Source organism: Cheilinus undulatus, linkage group 6 (genome assembly GCF_018320785.1).
Source record: "Cheilinus undulatus linkage group 6, ASM1832078v1, whole genome shotgun sequence".
NCBI lineage: Eukaryota > Metazoa > Chordata > Actinopteri > Labriformes > Labridae > Cheilinus > Cheilinus undulatus.
In genome coordinates this window covers 8,753,428-8,769,353 of record NC_054870.1, presented here as the reverse complement: position 1 = coordinate 8,769,353, position 15,926 = coordinate 8,753,428, and the positions used below count along the sequence as shown (strand labels likewise).

The following is a 15,926-nucleotide window of genomic DNA, read 5'->3' as shown; positions in this document are numbered from 1 at the left end:
CTTATTTGTTAAAATTAAACACTGAAATATCACATGGACATAAGTATTCAGACCCTTTGAAAAAACACTTGAAATCTAGCTCAGGTGCCTCCCATTTCTCTTGATCTTTTCTGAGATGTTTCTACGCCTTGACTTGAGTCCTCCTGTGGTTAATTAAATGGCTTGGACATGAAAAAGTCTGGCACAACCAGGACTCTTCCAAGAACTCCTCGCTTGGCCTAACAGAGCAGGGGGTAAAAAGACCTTAGCAAGCGAGATGACCACGAACCCGATGGCTGTTAAATCAATTATCCACGAACATGCACTGAGCCTTGTTGTTGCCTTTTGGGTCAGAAAGACTGGATTTTTTTCTCAACATGAAAATACAATATACACATACTGTATATATATGGATACACCCAGAGTCATTTTAAACAGAAAAAAATGTCAAAATGACTTTTGTAATTTCGTCTCTGCTGTCCTGTGTTTGCAGACATTCATTTCAAGAAAAGGGCCAAAAAAAAAAAAAAAATGCCCCCAAACTGGCATATTTTAACCATCTAATTCTTGGCTTCATTCAAAAACAGGCTGATTAAATGGCTGATTAAATACATTTGTACTTTGGTTTGACCACGTTTTTTTGTATCTTCTGTGCTTGTTACATGGTTTTAATAAAAATAAATTGTTTTATAATACTCTGGATGTAATGTACTAAATAGTGTTTTAGTGCCATGTTTTTACCCTGTGTTGGGCAAAGAAACATATTTGGTCACTTCCCTCTGATGGAATATTAAGGATAAATTCAAGGCATAAATAATGAAATATATGTGATTTTACACCATTTTACAACAGTATAACAGTTTTATTACCCTTTAATGGCATAGTTAAGTTTTTTTTGTTCTTATCATGAGCCCCATCACTGCTAAAATCAACTGAGTTATTCAATATTTGTGATTTATATAGCTCCCCCTGTTGGAATGATGAGATAAATATGGTGGACTTGAATCCAATTGAGATGCTGTGGTGTGACCTTAAACAGCAGTTAATGCTTGAAAACTCTCCAATACGGTTGATTTAAAACAATTCTCTGAAGAAGAGTGGGCCAAAATTCCTCCACAGTGATGCTAAAGACTCATCACCAGTTATCACAAAGGCTTGATTTCAGTTATTGCTGCCTGGGGTAGCACAACCAGTTATTAGGTTCAGGGGGCAATTACGTTTTCACACAGGGCCAGATAGGTTTGGATTTTTTTTCCCTTATTAAATTAAGTCATTTAGAAACTGCATTTTGTTTTTACTTGGATTGTCTTTGTGAGATATTAAAATTGGTTTGATGATCGGAAACATTTAAGTGTGATAAATATGCAAAAATATCGGGACTCAGAAAGGGGGTAACTATTTTTTATGGTACTGCATCTACAAAAAAAACCTTAATTCTCTCTGCATTAACCACATTGAAGAATATTAAATCGACACAAAACTTGTTTTGTTTTGTTTTTTTCCAATGGGCACAATACTTGTTTTTAAAATACACCACCTCCCCCCTTTAATGACTGTGCTTGCATTAGATCAGCTTGACTCATGAAAATACACTAAGCACTTGATTTGATGACTGACAGAGCAAAAGACATTAATTTCCAGGTTTTTGGGGATCCCATCAGATTTCAGGGGGCCTGTTTGGCCCACTGGCTCAGCCCCTGGAATATTATTGGTAGTGCTATAGCTGCCAAAACTCCTCAGGGAGATAGCCAATATTTTACTGTGCACAGTGTAGTCTCAGTTTAGTCTCAAAAACATCAGTTAAGTTTCATTTGTGCTTTTCAAGTCATGTCCTAATCTTGAGACCACCTCCCACCCCTGATTGTGAAAGGTTCAAGCTATGAGGTGGATCAGTAAAACAGGCAAGTTAAGACAATTTCAGAGACACACTGTCGTATTTTCCCTTGAAAAATGTCAGCGTGAAGGGAAAGCAGCTTGGCTTGGCTCATTGACTCTCTCTCAGTCTCACACTCAGAGCTCATCTCTCTGCTAATGAATGTCCTTCTCACATCCAAACTCTGCCCTGTTTACAGGAAATTTCTCCACAGCTGACCCCCTCCTGAACTTTCTCTTTCTCCCAATAATATCTTTCCACCCAACTTCCTGTGAAATGGGTCAGCTGTAAATTCTCCAGAATTCCTGTCTGGCCTCTTCATGTTTGTTATCACTCACTGTAACCCTCTTCTACACTCTGCCAAATCTGAACCTGGGGCTTCCTGCTTCGAGGGAAACAGTTTCTGTGCATGCTTGATTCTGAAGACATTTTTGTACATTTACTGCAGCTGACCAGTAGGTGGCAGTATCCACCAGTATCCCCAAAATGCAGTGCATTAAAGGTTAATGGTCAGTCTCCCTTTTCCCAGATGAAATGAGCCTCAGAAATCCAGAGAAACTCTTGTCACTCTGTTTTGGACAGCAAATGGGAAAAAAAATCCTACTGAGCTGTTATCCTGTTTTTTAGTTTCTTGAAGAGTAAAAGGAGGGGGTGAAAAAAAAGACAAAAGGTAAGTAATTAAACAACACAAACAAAAACAACAGAGGAGTATGTGGACCACAATAGAATCTAATGTGTTATTAAATAGCAGGGATGTTCGAGTAGCAAATTTAGTTCGGAGAAAAAATATAGATTTGTATTTGGGGTGCAGATGGCCCAGTTAGGTCACGCCCCATATGCACAGGTGGGCCAAGGTTCAGGTCCCCACTATGGCACTTTCACCGTATGTCATTCCCCACCCTCTCATCCCCATTTTTGGCTCTATCAACTGTCCTATCTGTCAGGATGAGCAAAAATCCAGATAGAAAACAAAAGGAGAAGGAAGACCCAAATGCAGACTCAAGAGAAAATCAAAGTTTAATAAAATCACAAGGAACACGAGGAAAGCTGTAGACATTCAATAAACTGACAAAGACAAAAAGAAACCTAAATACAAGGAGTGATTAGACACAGGTGAAACAGGTGAGAGCAATCAATGTGTAGGGAAACCAAGGCAGGAAGAAAACCAGAAATCACACAAGTGAGAACCAAGGACTGAAAGACAACAAAACAGTACTCTAGAAACTAAACCTAAGCAAACACTGCAAATACAGGAGGATACAAAGGCAACAACAAACTAAAGGGAACACAAAGAACACAACACAAGAAGGGACAAAGATTAACAAAATAACATACTAGAACTATACAAGAAATAATGAAACACAAAAGCTAGTCACTAGAAACATAACAGAGCACACAAACACAAGGGCTACAGGGAACACCTAAGAAACTACACTGAACAAAATCAGGATCATGACAGTACCCCCCTCAAGGGACAGATTCCAGACGTCCCAAAAAATTTTAAAAAATAGTCCAAAACAGCTCATGATAGGCTGGGTGGGTGGAGGGGGCCTGGAGGAGGGACTACGAGTTCAGGGGACAGCCCAGCAGGGGTACAAGGGCTTGGGCAGGCAGCCTGGACTTCACAGTACCAGCGTGGACCAAAACATGGCAGCCTCCAGGTGAGTTTATAAACTCAAATTTCTCAAAATGCAGACATCTAGTGTGCTTTTTAGTTCAATATACATATGAGAGATACTAATATCTATCCAACAAGATGAACTTGTCTGATCATGCAGGGTTCCTTTAAGTAAAACCAAAGTTACCAAATTAACTACTTTACACAAGTAAATTTTTCTTGTACTTTTTTGACCAATGAAAATTGTATAAATTATAAATATGTATTTAAGTGATCATCATCTGGTGGCCCTGTGACCATATCAGGCCCACATAGCTTCACATCCATCCCCCAAAAAGATGAATAAATTCAGAAAATGTGCAGAGGGTTAACGATTTCATTTTGAGGGTGTCTTTTGTCTTTAAATCTCCACAGCTATCAAATCAATCCTAAAAAGATCAAAATTCCTGATATTTTTTAGCAAGAATGACTCAACATTTAATCCATTTTACAGAAATCCACCTGTAAGCTATGGGTAGGAAATAAAACGCATGATAAACACATTTTCAGCAATACAGACCTGATTAAATCTGCAGATTTTAGTGTCAACTTTTCACTCAAAATAAATTTTTTCCTGTGTAAGAGTTAAAAACAAAAGGCCTGTTTCCTGCATGTGTTTTTAACCAATCATGATGCAGCATATTAATATCAAACCCAGTGAACACGAGAGCCCCAGATATGTAGCCTACACGGGTGGCTGTAGTACGGACAGTAGGAACTATTTTCACTGTTGTTGCCTAAAATTACAAACACTTAGAAGAACATACTAATACAGCAGTATGTTATTTAGAGCAAAATGTCTTGTGTCGAAACCATGAAATCATAGGAACTCACCTCTGTAACATGTATTTGTACCTGCACTTGATGCATGTACTGCAGACATAACAGAGATGTAAAGACTAAGACCAGGGCAGAAGACACTTTTGTAGTCTCTCAGTGTAGCTGAAATGGGACAGCAGATTCCCACTGACCAGAGGAGTGTTATTTATCTAGGAAAGAGTAAAGGGTTTTGCAGGCTGTCTTCATCAGGTAATCTAACCTTTCTTACTTTCAGCTAACATGGGCTTTGATCATCCAACACTGCAGCACTAAAATTTTAATCCCATCTGAGTCTTCTTGGTGAAAGCTAACTAAATAACTTTTGTCACCAAAGATCTATTTTTGTTGGCTTAGTCTCATCTTCATCATGGAAATAAGCAGGCAGTTGACTCACATTTTTAGTTACAGTTTTAGTTGACAAAATCAACACAAGTAACCATGAAACCTCTGTTATTTTTATCTCAGTATATGGCAGAAATGATTGACTTTATGATCCCATCCCTCATCCCAACTGTCCTGTCCACAACTGTGTCTTAAAGGTCACATATTGTGCAAAATACAGCTTTTCCTATACCAAGCTGTTCTCAGATTTTCTCCTCATGATGTCATGTGGGGAGTTAGCACCTCCCCCAGGTTCAGTTGGTCCTCCCCGCTTGGAAGAAAGTTCCACCCTCCTCTCCTGATCCTCCTCTCAGCTGCCAACTGTGTGAGTGGCATACTCTGCGGATTTCCTCTGATTCGGCAAATTCTGAGTTGCACAACTTACTTGGAAGTTGCACCGACTTTCAGCCGTATTATTGATGTGCCCAGAATGGCTGTGCCCGTTGTGTGTGTGGTGTGTGCGGTCTTAGGCGTGCCATCACCTGCTACTGATTGGCTCATCAAGTCCCAGGTCTGACAGGTTACTGCAGTGCAGGGAGGCCTTGTCTCATTCAGCTCCCAACTAGCCACACCACACATCTTTGTTAGGGATCTTAGGTTCGTTAATTGTGTGTTTGGGTAAAGTTTGGGTGAATCTTTATTTTAGTGCAACACATTTTTGTGCATTCTAGTTAGTCAGGGAGAGTAGTTAAGAGTTATTTGAGTTAGTAGATTAGTTTTGATTTTCCCTCTGTTAGAATCTCTTTGTTTGTTACAAACTTATTTCCCCCTAAGGTAATTTTCATTACTGTTCTAAGGTTCATGACATTCTTACGAAAAAAGTGAATTGTGACACATTGCATAAGAGGCTATACCCGATCTGATATCAGTACCGAATATGACAAACATTTCCTGCTGCAAAGACTCAACTGATATTTAGTTTTATCATCTTCTTCTCTTCCTCTGATATAAACATTGCAAACCTTTTGACCTTTTATCTTAGCATAAAGTTTCAGAGTATATTAGAAACTTTCAGAATTAATCAACTAAAAAGTCTGACATTTAGGGAAAGTTCTTCAACCTCAGCTTATTCTTTTCAGAAGTTCTCAATGCAATCCTCACAGGATGTTTTTTGTTGGATTTGTATTTTACATTGTCCCATTATTGACCAGAAACAGAATTTAATTGAATTTGAAATAGTTTTATTGGAGTTATTTAAGAGATCATGTGACTTTTATTCAATTTGTCAAACACAAAAAACCTTGAAGGAATGCCTCTGAAGCACATCTTGAAGATAGCATACTAACACTGCCCAGGTGAACTTCTATTGATACAGTACAGTTGAGAGCAGATATGTACAGCCATTTTTGATATTTATTTGTATTAAATGGACAGCTAAACACATTTCTTATGGAGAACTTTCTAACTGAGCAAAAGAAAATTGTGGTGCGTGTCCCCTCTTTCTAAAGCATCAGTGGAGCTTACCTTAAAGGGATATTTGTATTTTTAAGTCAGGTTTTGTAGGGTACTTGCCAATAGTAGTGCCATTAGCCTCCAGTGATTGCTGTGAAACTTGGTCCGTCAAACAGGACAGCTTAGTCAGGCCTTGCAGTGTAAGGGATGGGTATAGTTTTACAGCATAATTTAGAGAGTTTTAGGTAAAAATGGTCAAAAAATAAAATGCTGGATCAGTTGTAAGCTATTTCGAAATTGTTTGAAGCATTTTATTTTTCACCCAGGAAGTCATTTTGATCAACAAAAACAGCTGTTCAGACACACTGAGGTGGAAGAACACGTAGCTGGAAGCCGAGGCTTGCATTGCAAAATAGTGCCAAACACAGTCTTTCTGAGTGAAAAAATAAAACACTTGAAAAAATGCTGATATACTGGACAGTTGATTCAACATTGTTCTTTGGCCCAACTTTTTTTACTTTCTAAATGATGCAGTAAAACTGTTCCTGTCTGCTACACTGTATAGTATGGCTATTCAATTACAAATTCAACTGGGCCAAATTTTAAAATCAAGATATGTAGTCGGCTTGACATGTTCGGCAACCATTAAGCAGCTGGTAATGTCAAATTTCTGACCAGTACAAATCAATTTGATTAAAAAATATGCACTTTTTAGTCAAAGTCTCCCTTTTGAATTTGGCAACATGACAAAAGCACATTAAAAAGTGCAAAAAAAACACAAAAACAGAGCTGAATTTGAACATAATCTGAGGTAGTAGAAATGTTTTTTCACTTGAATAAAAATAAAATAAACAGAATGAAAAAATAAAATGAAGTTCTGTAAATATTTTTGGTTATATCTTACCCCGGCTTATCTTTGAGTGCATAAAAACAAAATTTGCACAATTTTAGCTACAGTTGAAAAGGGCATGTTACTCAGTATTATGGGGCTACTTCTGTCAGCATCGCTAGCCACACTTCAAAACAACGTGCATTGTAGGTAGACTGTTGCTAGGCTACGGGAAGTGTTGCATTCAGGGTCTGAAATACTGTGAGTATTTATGAAAACTTGTGAAACAGGTTGCCCTCTGCATTTCTGGGTGGTTCTGGGCCACATGTGGCCCCTGGTCTGCAAATTGAATAGCCCTGCTGTATAGCCCCTAGCTTCCCCAAGCATGTACTGTTTGAGGGGGCAACACTCTCTGAAATCACTGAAGTCTAATGCCACTACTGTTTCCAAGTACCTCACACAACCCAACACAAAAATTCAGAATGTCCCTTTAATCCTCAGGACACTCCACTACCCTCTTAAAGGTCACATATTTGACCCTTTTAAAACAAGTTTATATTGTTCTCAGAGGTCCCCAAGACATGCCTGTGAAGTTTGTTGCTGATAAAACACTCCAGTATTGGATTTTTGCATAAAAACCCTCTGTTTCAGCCCAGCTCAGAACCAGCCATTTCTGTGTTTGTGGCTTTTAATGGTAATTAATTGTCTGACTCCGCCCCTGACCACACCCCTCTCAGGAAATGGATGCAGCACTCCTGATGTTACAGACACTTTTATCCAAAGTTTGGGACTTGACTAAAATTCAAACCATCAATCCCCCAGACTGTAGTCAGCAGGGTAACCCACTGAGCTATCCAGCATCTCAGCTGGTAGCTGAGAGGATCAGTAGCAGGGGAGGGCCAACCAAACCTGAGAACGGCTTGTTTCAGCACACACTTTCTGAAAGGTGGAGAAAGAGAGGGAGAGAGAGAATGTATTTTTTTGGTACTTGAGGGAGCTGTGGACTGGCCAGGGGCATATATTTGTGTTAGAAAAGCCTGAAAAAGTGATTTTTGCATAATATGTCCCCTTAAATGAGCTGTCTGACTCCACCTCTAACCACGCCCCTCTCAGAAATGGATGTGGCTCTCCTGATCCCCCTCTCAGCTGGAAGCTGAGAAGAAGACAGAACTTTCTTCCAAGCAGGGAGGGCCAACTGAACCTGGGGGTGGTGCTAACTCCCCACATGACATCATGAGGGGAAGATCTGAGAACAGCTTGTTTCAGCTCACATTTTCTGAAAGGCGGAGAAAGAGTAGAGAGAAAATGGATTTTTCTGATCCTTAGGGGATTGTGGACAGGTCAGGGGCACATATTTTGGTTAGAAAAGCCTGAAAAAGTATATTTTGCATAATATGTGACCTTTAATGAGAGTTGTGGCCAATATTTATAAGGTTTTTTTTTTTACCACTGAAATGTATTTAATAAAACATTGTAGTTTGGCCCTTAGTTGGAACAAAACATGATTGAACAGCAAAGCAGCGAAAAACAAACATGTTAAAAAGTGAATTGTAGCAAAGGACAAGGATGCATTCAAGTCGATTTACTCCATTTTCCCAAGTAAGTGGGAAGTAGTTTAAAACAAATAGTTAAAACCTGGGGGAAATAACCTAAATTTACTCCTTATTGTGGAAAATGGAGAAACATAAAATATATACATGTGTACGCTCTACTTCTGTACATCGATGACTTTTGGCCTCCATATTTCTGACCCTCTGAAAACAGCTTAACTACCCGCTGTTTGTATCTTTGGTTATGAACCCATCAGTTCATAACCACTGGTCTAAATGTCATCTAGGTGTGTTGTGTTGATGTTGTTGCTTATGTCATAGTTCTCCTTTTTGCAACAGCACACACAGGTCAAAAGTTTGCCAACAGTCCCCTTTCTGATGAAAACATACAGAAGTAAGTCTGCAAGTGGACTTAGTTTTACCAGCGTGAAGGACAGGTTGTAAAGAGTCTCGTCATTGTTCTCTGCAATGTGCAAAATAACACTGGGCAGGAACAGCAGTGTATAAATCAGCAGCACCAGGACTAAGATTGCCACGATTCTCTGTTTTTCATCAGAGTGGACTGAGACAGAAGTAGAGAGGGCTCTGAGGGTCCCAACCAGGAAGAATATGAACAGCGGAAAGGGAATGATGAGTATCATGGCAAAGACTAGGAATGGGTTAAAAATGGTTTCCCAGAGGTTCACAGTACAAGTCAAGACAATAGGTATGAGCCAGACTACAACACAGACTGCCACAGAGATCCTGATGGTTCGTTTGAAGCGGTACCACAGTGGGTGGGCGATGACTAAATATCTGCCAAAGAAGATGGATATATTACCTCTGAAAAGATGCAGAATACTACTATTATATATTTAATACCATTTAGATGGATAGTTACCGTTCCAATGAAATGCACACCATGAAGTGGACACTAGCCATTAGGCCGCAATCGTAAAAACTCTTCACAATGTCATTAATCCTCTCTTCCTGAAGATCTGACTCCCAAACGATCATACAGCAGAGCTGCATGAGGTCAGATATTAGGAGGTTGATGATGTAGATTGGAGCAACATGATCATTTCGTACCTGAGGAAAAGTACAGAGACAGAAATGGAAGATGAGGAGTAATAAAAAAGTTCTGAAGTCCTCCATACAAAATGCACATTAACCTCTGCACAGCTACTGCAGTAACAGCCTTGTATGCATTTTTAGAAAAGTTTCATTCTGCGTGTCTCGAGGTTTTCACAGAAGCTGTTACCTAATCTGCATGAACTACAAAAGAAAGCAAATTAAAATCTGCTGATTAGGATTACAAACAAAAGATGGCTGAAGTTTATGGGATAGGTATCACCTAGTCGTCAGTTGTAAACCAAATCTGATCAGGAGATCAGTGGATAGATTTCTCCTTATGAGATTTTTCATTGTATTCCTGTTAGCGTCATGCTATCTACAGATTAGCATCCTCTTAAACCAGGTGAACACTGTGCAGTTTCCACCCAATTCACACATGAATTGGGTAACACGACTCACTTTGAAGTTAAGCCAACTTTCAGCTTCATCAAACACAGTTTCTCGTGTAGTGTAGGGGACAAGACTGCCAACCACAGCCCAATCAGCTGTCCCAAACCTTGGAGCATATTTGCTGTTGTAAACTGTCAGCTATAATCTAAAATCACCATGACAACAGTAGCAATATCTTTCTGATGTGCCATCCCTGACTATAATAAAGAAAATAAACAAGCAAGAAAGGTCCTACCTGCATACAGTATTCCCCTCCATCCTGATTTTTTTTTTTTTTTTTTTTTTGCATTTTTGTCATATTTAAATGTTCGAGATCATCAAGCAAGTTTTGATATTAGACAAAGATAACCCAAATTAATCCAAAATGCCTTTCTGAAACAATTATTTCATTTATTATTTTTATCATTAAAGAGGTGTGAACTCTTTAACATTTTTTATTAAAAAATGTTAGGCCACTCCCATCCTCTCCTGCCTGCACCTGCACTGCTTTGGCTCTGAGAGCTCCAGCTATACTAACGCTGCTGCTGGAGCCAATGGACCGAACAGGTAGTGCTCAGGACCACCACAGTCCGTCACCACTCCACAGCCTGCTTCAGGAGACTCTGGAGGGAAAAATTCCTCTACTTTAAAAGATCGCTATGAGGCAGCGGTGCTGTGGGACTCTGTCTGTGTCTCTTTAAAACAAGGAGGGTGTGCACAACCAAAAAGAGTTTTTGTATTTCAGTTTGTGGTGTGAGGCTATGGAACAGTTTGAATGTGGAGCTAAAGGAATGTCCAAACATAAACCAGTTCAAAAAGCGGTTTAAGGGGGTGATTTTCACGAGGTACAGGGATGAGGAAAGGGTTTGATTATCACCAGGTGCTTGTAGCTTATTTATCTGTTTTGGTGTTTTTCTTGTTTATTTTAAGGTTTGGTATTGTTTGTGTTGTATTTTTCTGTAAATATTAATGTGGTAAAATATTTATTATTACTTGGTACGGATGAATGTATCTGTGATTATTTTCATTACAGAATAATACACAGTTCTATTAAATAATGTATTAAGAAGGGGTGGGATTAAATAAGTTTGCACTTCTTCCCTCTCCTTTTCAAAAATGTATCCTAATCTTGACTATTAAGTGTTTTCTAATTGTTTTGTTTCATCTCTCTCTTCAAAACTCATATGTGTGTCTTCTGAAGGTACATGACTATGTTTTTATTATTTTTTTTAACATGTTCAAAATAAACTTAACTAACTAACTAACTAACTAACTAACTCTCTGACAAGGGGGTGTCACTGTCATTGCCACCTCAGATGGAAAACCCTGTCCTTTTCCCCTCCCTCCTCTCAGAACCAAACTGCTCACTTTCTGTGCATTTTTTTAATTACCAAGGTGAGCAGAAATAGCTCTGAGCCACCCAGCTCAGAGTTAACTCCGCCCACATCAGACTTATGAATAAGCACATTTTTCATGGGCGCGACCCACATACTCAGCTCTGCTGCTCATCCCACAAATGCATGATCCTTACAAATGTGGCATCATTTAAAAGGGTAATAAAAAGGTTTTCCAACGGTACATTTATTACCATATATATATATACACACACTTGTGGATTTGTGCACGCATTTGCAGATCTGTGCACGCATTTGTGGATTTGTGTGCAGATTTTGTACGCATTTGCAAATACTTTTGCAAATGCCTAAACCTAACCAGTCAGATTTAAATGCCTAAACTGAACCAGTCGGGTTTGCGTCTGCTACTGCACGGTCCAGCGTAGACCCATACAGGGTCGGCGTCTGCACGGCCCAGTGTAGGGGTCGGGGTGTGCTGCTGCATGCCCATATATTGACCGTTCCAGTGAAATGCTTTGCCCCAGTGTACAGGGCTATGCTAATGTGTCATAAGCACAGCTGTGTAGTCATACTTACAACAGCTAGGTCATGCTAACAACAGCTAACACACTGCACGCCCCGGCGTAGGCTTGGGTAATGTACATCACCCCCCAGGAAAGAGGTTTCGCCCCAGCGTAGAGGTCTCCAGCCGAACACCCCAGCGTAGAGGTTTGCTTGAGGGCTGCAGCCAGACCCTCTTGAAAATCCCATAGACTTTCAGATGAGGGAACCGGAAGTGCAAAATTGCTAACTCACTTCCGCGTTTTAGGACTCATTTCTGCATCACCCTATTTATCTGTGTATAAGATCGTGAGTTTTGTGTTTGTAGATATTTGAAGCTTGAAAATGAGATAATAGATTAGACTTTGACCTCTGTATGTGAGAACCAAAGAAATGAAAGCTGTTGCTTGTCTCATTATTTTGCTGTTTTTATACCTGATTTCATCAGGAAGTAGTCCTCACAAACAGGGCCGTTCCAAAAGGCTTAACTTTGAAGGATCAAAATGCATATCAAACTTTATAATTTCCTTGACTGTCTTAGAAAACTATAATCAACCAGTTTAAGAAATTATGCAGCAACACAACAAAAGAGAGAAAAAGGTGCTAAAAATATGATAGATTTCAAATAAGCAACATAATACATGGATCAGTAATGTCTCACATTCTACATAATGTACATGTCTCTATACAGCACTTCATTTAAATAAGCTGAACCGTAACAACTGTGCCTGATACAGAATCTTAAAAGACAGACAAACGGCAAGGACAGTAAAAAGATAAAGACATAACATACTTACCAGAGAGTAGAGAGCATAGATGGCCACGAGCACCAGAGGGAGACTGACAGCAATGATGATGCATGTCACTACATGCATAGTATAGTCCTCGGCCTGAAAGGGGTCCTCATTATTGCTTTCATTCAGGAGGGAGGTGTTAAAGGAGATGTTTGCCATTCTTCAGAGGGGAACCTGAAATTACAAAGATCAAGATTTAAACAAGAGAAAGCATGATTGGAATAACTTCTAAAAATAAATGCCTACATCTTAAAATACTCTTTTCTTTTTTTATTTGTTACATCAAAGTAGATGATTTTCTTGCTTTTTAAATAGAAATATTGACATTCAAAGATACTCTACAAACTTTGAACATGTGTGTGTGTTTTCAGTGATTTTTAAAAAATAACAGGCTCTATTATTTATTCATTGGCATTAATCACATAATCAATAATGTGGGCAGCTTTACGGATTAACTGCTTTACACTTTTGTGATTAATTAATTAATTAATTTATTTTTACCTGAACTTGCACTCAAATCCTCCCTCATAATAAATCTTTATTCATGAACTACTTTAAGATCTCTTTCCTTAAAGACCCCGTAAATTGAAAATAAAGTGACAATATCAGACCACATATTTGCCCTGCACTAATTAAAAAGTCAGGAAAGAGGTGAAAAACTAAAAACGGTCTAAGTCTAAATTCTGTCACATGTAGATCTCAGTGTTTTTACATGTTTACAGCAACTGTATTCTAACATATCTAGTGTGTTGGGACACAAATGTTGGATTTCACTTTACAGGGCCTAAACTTTCCTCTTCCCACACAATGACCTGTCCCAATGGAAAATGTTTATTTAACTTTTATTTAACCAGGTTAGCACCACCGAGATCAAAGATCTCTTTTTCAAGGGAGACCTGGCCAAGAATGGCAGCAGTATGCAGTAAGTAATGTAAGGCTACTGATGAATCTACACCAGACGTCACAACAACTAAAAAACAGCCGTGATCCTATGATGAGTCGAATGTCAGCTTTGGTTCCATCTGTAAAATGGTGGGTCATGAGGAGAGATTTTTGTTTTAAAGTGGATATTTTAACACATTGATGTAAAGCACTGGTTTTCAAAGTGTGAGGTGAGCCTCCCCTGGGGGGGCGCCAGAGGACTTCAGGGGAGGCGCGGCCCCTTAAACCAGAAAAAAAAAAAGTGATTTGTTTTGCTAACTTTGCTGTGGGGGGCGAAATGGACAGATAAATAGTCACTACAAAGACTATACTAGAGTTGACTGTTAAAGTTAGGATTCCTGCCGTTGTCCTGATTATGCTCGACATTGATGCTGTTTTATTTGCAAAGATGTACAAGCTAACGATAGCAAAAAGCTGTGTAAACCCTGGGGTCATTCTGAGTCAGAGCACTAAGTCAGGGGAATTTTTTGTTCGGAAGTAAAAAAGAATTTTGTTCACTCAAGGTAACTGAGATGTTTAGCACCGTTAAACACAAAAACAGCCTCTGAAGTTGTTTGGCACCAACTATGATCAAAAGTGAGTACCAGGCAGGGCTGAATGTCATGATCTGCTCTTATGCAAATTCATGGTTCCCACTAACTAAAACTGAGTGCAGAGCATAAAAATCAGGTGAATTTGGCATTAAGTTAATTACTGAAGCCAAATAACTGATTGTCAGGGTAAGATAGATGCTTAAATATACATGCAAACCAAAGTATCAACACTGTTAAAAATGTTAAAGATGAAAATGTTTACAGATGAAACAAAGGTTTGAAAATATAGCTTTGGTTTTTTTAATCCTGTTTTTTTTTTTATTGGGGTGGGGGGGGCCGTGGAATAAAATATCTTCTCCTAGGGGAGGCTCACTCGCCCACACTTTGAAAACCCCTGATGTAAAGGGTTGAGGAAGGGGGGTGGGGCTCTAAAATATTTTCATCATTCAATGCGAGGCCCTGCAGAAAAAGATCGGAAACACTGCCTCAAGAATTAAGAAGTTACGTATGGTGTGTTTCTGTAGTACGGGTGTGGCAGTATTTGTTTTCATCTAGAGGGGGTTCACATAGACGAATTTGCCTTAATTCATTCTTCAGTCTGTGGTCTGAATGGAGAAAAAAGGCAATCACAGATGACAGTCACACTGGTAACTGTTGGCTATAACTGCCTTTGAACGACCAACCAGAAAGTGGAAGAAAAAAAAGTTAACATTTAAAATAGACTACACAAAGAAGAAACCTGAGCTACGGGGGCAGTGGCAGAGGAGCCTGCCTTTAAAACGCTGTTTAATTAAAAGCCCTTGTTTATCACCGCTATGTTGTAGTAAATGTATGATTCTAAAGCAATATTATACAACCTTTCTGAGTTGCTTTGTATTTAGAACCTTTTTTTTAATGTTTCTCTTCTGTCTTGTTTAATACATCACAGTCGTGTGGTTCTCAGACTAGAGTGCTCAAACTGTGCACTACTTCCAGCTTAAAAGTCATAAATGAGGAAAACCCAGCATTAGGTGTATAAATTTGGGACTTTATTGTTCTTTTTTTACTGATGAACCAAACCTGTACCAGACTGTGACCTCTGGGGAGTGTTCCACCTCTACTCTGTAGTGTTTACCATCAACATCAGTGTTTTATAAAGTCAGAAAAGTGTAATATTTCAGATTCAGATCTGACAGCATTTAAATAATGTGGAGGAGGATATTGATACTGATAAATACTCAAAAAATCCTACAGGCTATTACAGAGACATGGTTGGATTTATATTAATAATATATAAAAGTCATCAAGAAGTGTTTTACATATAAGTCCTTTAAATCGCATTTGTAATCATAGTCCAGAGATGTTTTAGTGACCAGATCTTACCTGAATGTAGTCTCTTCACTGATGTCTGATGTTTCTCTGCACCCAAACGGTCTTTGGTGATAATGGTAAGTGATAGCGTTCACTCATTAACTATAGCGCTGCTCTTTAAAGGAAGTCAGAAAAAAATAAGTCATGCATGATTATGCATCAACTGTGTGAGGCAGAAACTAACATCATCACAAGCCATTTAAAATAAGGGAAGCAGAGACCTTTCATAACTCTGACTCAAGGTTTGGTGTCTCCACTATAACACTGATATTTATTATATATATTTAAGTGGAAGAAATAAAATCAACTTGAGTGTCAGCAATATGAAAGCTTAAAAATTAGGGAATAAATGCTTTTTGTTTACATTTCCAACTTTACTTTTAAACAGGCTTGGTAGAATTCCCCACATTGTGTTACACAATGGCATCTTCTCTAAGTTACGCAGTAAAA

General features: G+C 38.8%; 1 protein-coding gene across 1 annotated transcript; it reads right to left on the bottom strand.

The window, feature by feature from the left end:
* Positions 1-8,276: 8,276 nt before the first annotated feature.
* LOC121511482 (ovarian cancer G-protein coupled receptor 1-like) lies at positions 8,277-15,576 on the bottom strand. Its single transcript, XM_041790206.1, has 4 exons — positions 15,489-15,576; positions 12,655-12,825; positions 9,361-9,548; positions 8,277-9,275 (listed from the first exon to the last, which is right to left on the bottom strand). The coding sequence occupies exons 2-4, from the start codon at positions 12,808-12,810 to the stop codon at positions 8,753-8,755; spliced, it is 867 nt and encodes a 288-aa protein (XP_041646140.1). The 5' UTR covers positions 12,811-12,825; positions 15,489-15,576; the 3' UTR covers positions 8,277-8,752.
* Between the last annotated feature and the right edge of the window lie 350 nt (positions 15,577-15,926).

Excerpts from the sequence above, each read along its gene's own strand:
- LOC121511482 (XM_041790206.1), bottom strand. The coding sequence starts at position 12,810 with ATGGCAAACATCTCCTTTAACACCTCCCTCCTGAATGAAAGCAATAAT. Across the intron at positions 9,549-12,654 it reads TCTATGCTCTCTACTCTCTG|GTACGAAATGATCATGTTGC; the intron begins GTAAGTATGTTA and ends ACTTTTCCTCAG. Across the intron at positions 9,276-9,360 it reads GTGTGCATTTCATTGGAACG|ATATTTAGTCATCGCCCACC; the intron begins GTAACTATCCAT and ends CTTCTTTGGCAG.